Raw genomic sequence first — 10,064 nt, forward strand, 5'->3', positions numbered from 1 at the left:
ACCGAACTGGGGCAAGATGAGACTCAGGAGCCAGCCTGCCAGGAATGAGGACAAGCCACACCACCAGCACAAGGGACAACATGGAGGCTTCCAGGGGCCCCTCTCCCTCCTGGGACACCAGCATGGGGGGCTCAAGCATTGCCCCAGCAAGGCTTACTGGTCTGGGAGGGGAGAAAGGGGCTCCCTGCTTTGTGGCTGCCACTGGGCTCATTGGCGCTGGGGAGAGGGCTGGGGGCCACTCATGCYTTCCTGCCTTCTTCGCAGGCAGCAAAGCCCGCCTTGCTGGCACCGCCAAACACCTCCACTGCCTGGTCATCCCACTGAATCACATTTCCTTGGAGGTGGGAGGTGCAGTTGGCCAAGCCCAGGATCTCTGCTGGYGCCAGCATGTGGTCCCACACGCCAAACTGCGCCAGTTCTCCCACGAAGGCCTGTGTGGCATCAAAGCGGCCCCCCAGGGTGTCCTGGGAAAGAGTAGGAGAAGTGATTGGACAGGGATGAGGAGAGGAGGAACATGCATCCAGTGGGAAAACAGAGCAAGGGGGAGAGAGAGAAGTTTGGGGAGAAGCAGGGCAAGGTTTTTGATGGCAAGGACGGGAGGGGATGGATGCGTGGAAGAGATTCAAGACAAGACAGGGAGGTCAGGCAGATAGGGTGAGGAAAGAGAAGACAATGAGCCCATGTGGGCAGCTTGGAGGTCAGATGAACAGGCAGGAGAGCCAACTGCCCTGCTGAGCACTCCTGCCCAYGCTGCCCCCAGCTCTTGCCCCATTTGGGGGCTTTTCCCCCCAGCCAGTTCCCACTAGAGCAATGCTAACTGGCAGCTCTCGGTGTTGAGCCACTACATACCTGCTCCTGACCCAGGATGAGGATGCCATGGGGCTTGATGGAATGCCAGGAGGCCAGGTTCTCACCAGCACCCCGTTGTTCACCATCCTGGTATGCAGACCACTTGCCGTCCCGAGTGGTCCAGGCCACGCAGATGTGGTGCCAGGCCTTGTCCTTCAGGCTCAGTGGCAGCTGGGCGACCTTTGAGAGAAGAGCAAGATCCCGGTGCTTGKTAGAACTGTCATAGGACCCCAGCATTCTCCCCAGCCCCTCACAGGGCAAGCAAGTCATCCCCATGGTGCTGGCATCCCAAAATCTACAGACATCCAGATGAGCTGCTTCTCCCTCTCAAAACTCACCCCAATGAGCCATCCTCCTGCCTCCCACCATAAACCTAGGGCCCCTTCCTCCAAGCTCCCCCACACCAGTGACCCCACGAATATAATTTCCTAGAGGGATTGAAGCAGGGAAGATGAGGGCAGGGGCTTCTCTCCTGCCCCTTCTGCAAGTGGGCTGACCTTGTCATTGATGAGCAGCTCCAGGGGGTTASTGCCCCACTCCAACAGCACGATCTCATTGGCTTGGCTTGGGACAGAGTAGGAGAAAGGGGTTCCGAGCCCTGCCTGGGCCTTGGCCTTCAGCCACATGCAGATGGTGAAGGCGTAGAGCTCCGGCAGGCTCTTCTTCATGCGGGCGTACATGTAGTTGTTCTGCACTGGGATGGTCACCTTGAAGGCATCAGGAGGGCTGTAGCCCAGTGGTCCTACGTATCAAGGAAGGGGAGGAGAGAGGAAGGTCAGCACCTGGAACTGGGATGAGGGTGACCTGTCCTGGGGCTCTCCTGGCAATGTACCTCGGGGTGGGAACCCCTCACCCCACTTCCATCCTTGTTGGGCAGGACTCACCGTGCTCCAGCTCTGTCACCCGGTTCTGGAGGGAGTTCAGCTCCTTCTCGATGTTGTTTTGCTGCTGGCTGCGGTCAGTGCTGGCAGCCTGGCGCTCCTTCTGCAGGGTMAGGATCTTGGAAAGGAGCTGCTCCTCCAGCTGCTCCATCTTGGTGTGGAGGGCATCAGGGACRAGTGCTGGGGCAGTGGGTGCTGAGCCATTGGTGCGGGCTGGCAGCTCCTGCTGCATTTGGTGGCAGCCACAATGGAGGGAATAGGAGGGACAAAAGAGAAAATTCAGCACAGTGGCACTATAAGAGTTTAAATAAGGACATGTCCAGCCTGCAGCACTACAGGTAGAGCTGGGATGACAGTCCCATATCTGAACTGGGGTCTCCTCTAAGAGTCTCCAGCCGACTCTGGAGGTACTCCAGTACCTCCCCTCTCGGGGCCCCATTTAGCTCGTTACTGCAAATGAAGCTTGGCTGCTCTTAGTGACTTTTTGCTGCTTCAGAGACAAAGCAAGGATGGAACGTTTGGTTATCCCTTGGCTCTGCTCCTGCAGGCAGCCTCCCAGGATGAAGAAATGATGCAGGAAGGACTTTGGGGCTCCTGGCCACTCCTGCTCGTGAGGCTGCTTACCTATAGCCAGCATGTTAACATCACTTAATGGGGCTGTAATCCTCTTAGCCCAGCTCAGCCAGCATGCGGGGGTGTGTGCACGCGTGCCAGGTAGCTCTCCATAAGCCAACCTCTCCCAGGCCAACAGGATGCCATGGAGAACTGAGACCAGTGGCAGTTGTGTCTCTGGTCCTCAAGGCATGAGCCATCACCTGGGGACACCGAGCCTGTCTTGTCCCATCAGGGTTAACACTCAGACCAAAAATTCTTCTCATGGCAAATCCAACATGGCAGCTGGGGGAAGCTGCTACTGCACTCTGCAAAGATCAGAGATCCCATCTTATTGGGAGACCCCATCCCAGCTGGAAAAAGCAATCCTGGAAGAGAGCAGGTGACATTYTGCCATGCCTCTGGGGTTTCTCTGTAAACAGAAGCCCTCTCCTTTCCCTGAGTCCTTAGCACATTAGTGTCTCTGAAAGATGGTGACCACCTTCTTTATGTTGCCAGACCTTCCCAAAAGTGCTAGAGTGGCCATGGAGACCCTTGCCTTGACTCCTCCAGCACTGAGGGATCTGCATGGCTGCTTCAGCCCTGGACAATCACATGGCTTGTGCTGGCAGGATATGGGGGATGCCATCCCTTTTGATCTGAACAGCCTCTCCCCAGCCTCAGAGCTGGCCTGGAGGAAGTCAGCACATTCATCTGTGGTTGTGGCTTCCTGCTTTTTCTTCTTTCTTACATCCCACTTCTCCAGACTAGACAGGACTTGATAATCATGCACACAAAGTTGAAGAGGAGGGATGCCTGTCCATATCACCCCTAACCTTTGCTATTCATCATGAATAAGTGAGGGGAGGGGAAGGCTGGACGAAGTCAGGTTTGGCTGGGTTGGATGCAACCTTGGCAGATGGGAAAAAGCAGAGAGAGGAAAAATGAGARGATGATGTTGGTATGAGCACAAATGTACCTGCTCTAGGCAGCAAGATGCTCAGGCTGCAAATAAAAAGGAAGTTGTGATACCCCAAGGTCTGMAAGAGCTGCCAGCAGGGTCTGCTGAGGCAAATGCACAGGTTCTGTGATGAAAACCAACATGGAAAAGCAAAACTCAGCAAGAAAAGAGGGGTTGTGCAGGGGACATCTGCCAGTCCYGACCAAATGCCAGCTCTCGCTGCCAGCTTGCTCTGGCAGCATTAAGGATGCTCTTGCGGTGAGCAAAACCTCTCTGGGAAGGGAAAAGTGCCCAGCAAAGGGTATCCTGCCTTTAATCTTTGCAAAATGGAGAGATTAGCCAATGGAAAAGGGGCTTTAGATCTCTTGACTTTTTTTTTTAAGAGGTCTTGAGGATCTGCTGAATGAAAGGCAGGGTAGGGATCGCAGGAGAGAAGGGAAGGGAAGTGGAAAGGTTAATTCTCATCCTCCTGGCAGAATTAATTCCCATCTGGGGCTGCCTCCATTTGTAACCAAGCTGAGCTGGCTGCATTGGCAGGGGGCAGCACAGGTGGGATGGGGTTGCCTTCGCCTCTATGGCCACAACCCATGGGTTCCAAGAGCTTTTCTCATCCTTTCAGGCTGCCTGGCTACAGCGGAGGCTGGMACACTCCTGTCTGCTGCACGATTTGATTGCTCGAGCTGCAGGTTTGGAGCCTACGTCCCTCTTTTCCCTGTTTTCATGTACAGCTCCATCTGTTAATGACTAAAAAAGGAAAGGCTGATAGCTTTTGTCACCCTCACTAGYCCCTGGTAGCCTACATTATTCAGTAGTGACTGAGTGCTTTTTTTTACTGCTTTTTTCCCTGCTATTATTTTCTTCCCTCTGTAACTTTTCTCCCTATGGCTTTTTAATTTCTCTGGCTTCAGAGCATTTCTTCCTCATGCTTCCCTCCATGCCGCCCATACTCTCTCTCTCACCTTTCATTCAGTTTCTTCCCCCTTCCTGAGTTTTTCCCCATCAGTCCCCTCTCCAGCTCTTGCTGGCCCTTCCAGCTTGGCAAGCAGGGCACTGACAGCCAGAGCCACACAGCCGACTGAACCATTGCTGACCCCAKGCTCCTTCTGGAAAGGCATTGTAGCCAGTACCCTCATCTGGCAGAATTTCAGGGCCATCCCAGCAAACACCATCCATATCCCTGCAGCCAGATGATGGCTGGACAGGAGACTGGACTTCCCATTCTACTGCATGCAGCCGAGTTGTGCTGGATAATCCTCAATGGCAGGCTGGGCTGCATCTCCAAGTCATGATATTCATCTCCGAGCTGCCACTCAAGCATCTTTTTCACAAAGCAAATTATTTGCAAAATTATTAATGGTTGAYGTGCAGCTGTTATTTATTGGTGACCTTTGGGGAGGGGAGAGGGGTGAAGCGCCTTCTCCCCGGCTGTTCGTCAGGCACCCAGCTTCCCATCTGCCGCGCACAGGCAGCAGGGGAGTGGGCAGCGAGTGTGGGGGAGGCTCATTCCATGCTTTTGGCCACCAAAACCGGTAAAAAAGATTGAAAGATGCCAGGTAATATTAATCACGTTAAATGTCAGCGACTGGCAGGGGAGTGGGGAGGGGGAGGTGGGAGCAGGGGGCTGCGGCAGCCACGCTGCCATGTGCTCATTGGGGCTGGAGCCCTCAGTCAGCAAATGCACTTCAATTTACATAAGGAGATCACAGCCTCATTTACTAATGCACCAACAAATCTGGGTGTTGCTGCTCCCCCTCAGCCACCAGTACACCAGTGCCCACCTTGGCTGCTGGGACAGGGCAGGCAGGAGCATGGGACGATGCTTGCGGGAGGGAACCCTGGCACATCACAGGGATCWTGATGCTCAGCTGGGTGCACACACACAGCAGACACATTCAGTTCCTTGGACCCATGAATCCTTCCAGCCTGCACAAAACTCCTCAGTGGCTGCCACTCTGGGATGCTGAGTGCTGCAGGATGGCACACCTGCTGCACAGGGGTTTTTTGGACCCTGCCACCTCTTTGGACCCAGGCAGGACTGTGGAGATAATTACACGCCATCAGGGACTGCATGGAATAGAAGACAAACAGGGATGCATCAGCCTTTAGCTCTTCCTCACAAGGGAGAAGCTCACCATTGATCCTGTCCCCCTGAAACCTCACWCAGGGGAGCCTAGAACTGTCACAGTTTGGGTATTTACATCCTTGCACTGCTGGAGATGAAGACAGAAGGGAAGCAGCTAGGTCACTGCCATTCCCACTCCCTTACCCAAAGGTTTCCATCAGCAGCCACAATGGCACAGCCATGTACCAGCTGAGGAGCAAACAGGCTCCTGTTGCAATTCCAGCAGGTCCCCCATGGAGCCCACCAGGCTGTCCCCTCTCCCGCTCTCCTGCAAGGGATGATGSGGAGAAAGAGGACATCTGCATCTCGGCACAGTGCAGGCAGCCAAGGTGATTSTCTCCCCAGTCCTTTTCCATTTGCAGTAATAACTAAAAGCACGGAAAGAGAGACCTGGGTCCCTTGGCTCTGCATTCCAAGATGCACCTGAGTGTACAGACATGAGTACGTGCTCAGAGAAAGGGGGAGACCCTCAAAACCAGGATGAAAAAGCCTTACCAGGCTGCTGTGCATGAGGAAAGGATGATCAGTGCCTCAGGTGGCATTAGGAGGAGGTGAGGGAAAATGTGTGAATGCTGTGCTGATGCTAGCACAGCCCCATGGAAATGGCAGGGGACAAAGAGCAAGGCCAAGGGGGCCCTTCCTGCATCTTCCCCTGGGAAATCCTTCTGCCATGCTGACAAAATTAAGAAGCAAATGCCTTAATAGGTTTTTCAGTGCATGAATAAATCTTGTTATGCCTTACAGACAAGACAGAGTGCCCAGATTAGATCAGCAATCTTCCACCAGCCTCCTCCCCTCAGTCCCAGCTCTGAATCAGTCARCAGTAATCCCTGCTGGCAAACCTGCCTGGAGATTCCCTGGGATGAAGCCTTCCCAGAGCAACCCATGGCATTTTGTGTCATCTCTCTTCTGAGACTAAGCCACCACAGGCTTGGCAGCATTTCTTCTCCTTCCCAATGGGTTTTGCAGAGTCCTCAGCAGATGAGGGCCACCCGGGACCATCCCCATCCAGGTCACCTTTTGGGATGATCCTTGCCACCATCCAGGATAGCTGTGGGACCTGTGCCTCCCATGTCATGGGGTACCCTTAGGAAGTTTCCCAGAGCTGACAGCTGGAACCATGAAAGACAGAAGAGAGAGGTACCCCACCATGGAGTTTTAGGTGCTTGTGGCATGGGGTGGGAGGCAATTTGGTGAGGGAGGCCACAGTCAACCATCACTGGATGGCCAAGGTGTGACCACAATGCTCAGTTGGCTAGGCTGCTGCCATCACAGGGGTGTCACACAGGCAACACTTTTTACCAGGAGGGAGCCAGGACAAAGTCCAACCAACCTGCAACATGCTGTCCTATTTCCTCACCTGGCAGTACTCACTGAGCCTCAGGATGCTGTGTCTCCCCTGCAGAGCATATTTGGGACCCTCAGGCCCTGGATAACACAAAACCAGACATTTTTGGCTATGTGCCACTTGCCTTCCCCATCAGTGTGTGCATGAGCCTCGTCCCAGCATCACTTCAGGCTTCCTGGATGCATGTGAGAGCCTGCTCCGATCCTTGTGAGCTTCACCCTGCTCTTCCACTCCAAACCTCCCACCATCATCGGAAACCCCAGGGGAGRAGCCAGGGCAGCTCATGGGTGATGCTACCTCACGGAGAAGGGGGAGAGCATGGCTCTATAGCCTGATGCTCCCCAAGAGCCAAACTGATGTGCTGGGCACCAGCCCACGGTGCATTGCATGGTCTTCATGAACACGCAGGTATATGTGTGCAGGGACTTCCCTGCTTTGTTTCTGGGTGAGCACACCTGCTGTGTTATTCCACTGATGAAAGACAGAATCATTTGTTTGGGGCTGCAGGGTTTTTGTATTTTTGGAGGGTTTTTTTTTTTTGTTTTTTGGGGTTTTTTAGGGGGGGGTGGGGGGCAGTCCGTCTCTCCCTTTGGCTGCATTTGGCTCTCAGCAACATGTCAGACAGGCAGCATGTCCCACTCTCCCAGCATGTGCCTGGCGTGCCTCTGTGTTTCTTCTCATACCTGTGTGTGCATTATCCTAGCAGCATACAGGCGCTTCCTCTGGTCTTCCAGCTCTTTTCCTTCTTGTGTGCATGAGTTTACTTGCCTTTCTCTGTCTTTCTATTCCTCTTCATATAGCCATTAAAATAATCCTCTCTCCCAGTCTCATTCTCAGCCTGTGACCTTAGTGGCTCTGAATTTCCCATCTGTTTCCGGCTGCTGTGCCCACATGGCTGTAGTGAGGGGGCCAGAAGGGGAAAGCTGAGGAGAGGGACCCCATAGGGTGCTGCATGACCCCCCTCTTAGCTCCACACTCAAGGGAGTAGTGGAGGCAACAGCAAACTGAATAAGAAGATGAGAAGGTTGAGGACTTGTAGGAAGCTCCTTGTAGGTGGCTCTGGCACCTGACAGACCTCAGGGAACTGCCCTTACCTGGTGCAAACCCCACCGGGAAAACAGACAACTCTCCTCTTGCAGCTCTCACGTGCCAAGATCATTGCCACAGTCATATCCTGCAAAGTCTGCCAAGGTCTGTGGGACTGCTGAGCCCACATCAGCCCAAATAAATCAACACTCACATGCACTCAGTGTGGTACCCCATGACGGGCATTGCGGTAGAGCCTTTGGTGCCCCTGGCTTGTGGTTGAGCCAGGGCTGAGCCTGCCCTGGCACATGCTGCACAACTGCTACAGAGTGGGGACCAGAAGTCTGCATCCTAAATGCCACCAGCCCAATGTCACAGGAATGGGCACAGCAAATTACTCCAGCTGTGCCCTTCCCTCTCCAGCTCCTATGGACCATGTGGGGAAGGGGCGCCAGGCTCACAGCGGGTGGCACTGCCACTACTTTGTGACAAGTCCCATTCATAAACATGATGGCATCAGGTGGGATTTACCTTTTTGTTAAGGGCACGATTTCACCCTGAACTGCCAACTTGCTCTCCTCCTCAAGAAGGAGTCCTTGGCAGGTGCTGTGGGGCAAGCAAGGTACCCTATCGGGGTGCAGACTAGGGGGAAAGTGGGGCAGCCCTGGTCCTTTGGGACTACCCTGCATAGAGGGAAGAGAGGGGGACTGGAGGTGAGTCCCTTGCCTCTGGGCAGAGATCTCGGGAGAGTAAAGCAAGGACAACCTTCCTGAAGCCTCATGGAGAGGATGAGCTGGTTCAGGGTGCATGTGGCTGCAGGCCTGGGGAATGGCACCTGTGGGAGCATCTTTCCCTGGAAGCATCCCTCCCAGACCCCCGGGAGCATCTCTCCCACCTCTATCCGGTCGATTCGGTCCTGGAGGGTGCGGACAGCTTCCTCCAGCTCCCGCACGGCGGGCGGCTCGTCGGGCGGGTGGCCCATGGTGCCGGGGCGCGGGGCGGCGCGGAGCCCGGCGGCGGCGGGGGGCGCGGCGGCCGGGGGGCTCCGCAGGCCGCCCTCGCAGCGGCTGAGCTTGCCGGTGAGCTCCCGGATGGTCTCCTGGTCCATGCGGATCCGCTCCTTCTGCTCCAGCGCCGTGCGGCGCAGCTGGGCCGCCGCGCTCCGCAGCGCCAGCAGCTCTTCGGGGCCGGCGGCGGTGCCGGCGGCGGTGCCGGTGCCGGTGGCCGGGCACTCGGTGCTCAGCGGGGTGCAGACGAAGCGGCTGAAGAGCGGTGGCCCCGCCGTCAGGCGCGGCCCGGCGCTGGCCAGAGCCTCGGCGGGGCCGTGCAGCGCTCCCAGCCCCTTGTCGGCGGCGGGCAGGAGGGCGGCGGCGGCCGAGTCATTGTCGGCGGCGGCGGCGGGCGCGGCGGTGCCGGCGGGGTGGACGCTGGCGATGATGCAGATGATGGCCCCCAGGAAAGCCAGCATGCCCGCCGCCAGCAGCACCGCCAGAAACTTCAGGGTGGCAGCGGCGTGGGGGGCCCGAGCCCGCGGACGGCGAGAAAACAAAGCGGGCGGGGATGGAGGGGGAGACGGACGGTCGCAGGGATGGACGGGCAGCCCGGAGGGAGCTCACGGAAAAGGACGGTACCGACAGCARCACCGGCGCCCCGCCGCGCCGCGCCGCGCTTATATGTGCCGGGCGGCGCCGCCCGCACCGCACCGCACCGCCTCCGCCACCGCCCCCGCGCCAGCCCCGGCCGTGCCCCCGGCCGTGCCCCTCTTAGTGACCCCCTTCCCGCTGAGCACCCTCCCCGGGCCGCAAGGGCGACGGTCCGGGCGGTGGGAAGCGAACGGGCGAGGCGACGGGAAGGCGAGGGAGGGCACACCGGGGGCACCCGGGGACGGGGCCAGCTCTGACTCGGGCTCGCTGAAGTCAGCCCGACAGGAGCCTCCGGCGAGAGGATGCTGACCCGGCACAGCCCGAGGGAGGATTTTTCCCCTGCGAGATGCGTGGGCTGGAAGTAAAGGGCCCCCTGACAMCCCGAGGGTGAGAGCCTCGCAATCAGTCATTCCCTGTGATGGTCTTTTGGGCCTTTTCCTCTTTGCCTTTCTCCCAAAAATGAAACTAGCAAGCCTCCTAGTTGTCTTGCTTTCCCACCTCAGACAGGGCTGTTGCAGAGAGCTGCCATGGGATGCCTCACCCTCTGCCCTATATCCCCATGTTATCCATTTGGGAAGTAAATACACGCATTTAATTTCCCCCCACCATCACTCTAGTCTGAACTGCTCATAAACGAGATACT

General features: G+C 56.5%; 1 protein-coding gene across 1 annotated transcript; it reads right to left on the minus strand.

Annotated features, from left to right (window-relative positions):
* Positions 1–239: 239 nt before the first annotated feature.
* NPTXR (neuronal pentraxin receptor) lies at positions 240–9,386 on the minus strand. Its single transcript, XM_057388603.1, has 5 exons — positions 8,674–9,386; positions 1,734–1,956; positions 1,347–1,591; positions 850–1,029; positions 240–464 (listed from the first exon to the last, which is right to left on the minus strand). Exons 1-5 carry the CDS (start codon positions 9,244–9,246, stop codon positions 240–242), a joined length of 1,446 nt encoding a protein of 481 aa, XP_057244586.1. The 5' UTR covers positions 9,247–9,386.
* Between the last annotated feature and the right edge of the window lie 678 nt (positions 9,387–10,064).

The sequence above is a fragment of the Malurus melanocephalus genome, unplaced genomic scaffold (assembly GCF_030028575.1).
Source record: "Malurus melanocephalus ecotype Western Australia unplaced genomic scaffold, MMel_1.1 scaffold_17, whole genome shotgun sequence".
NCBI lineage: Eukaryota > Metazoa > Chordata > Aves > Passeriformes > Maluridae > Malurus > Malurus melanocephalus.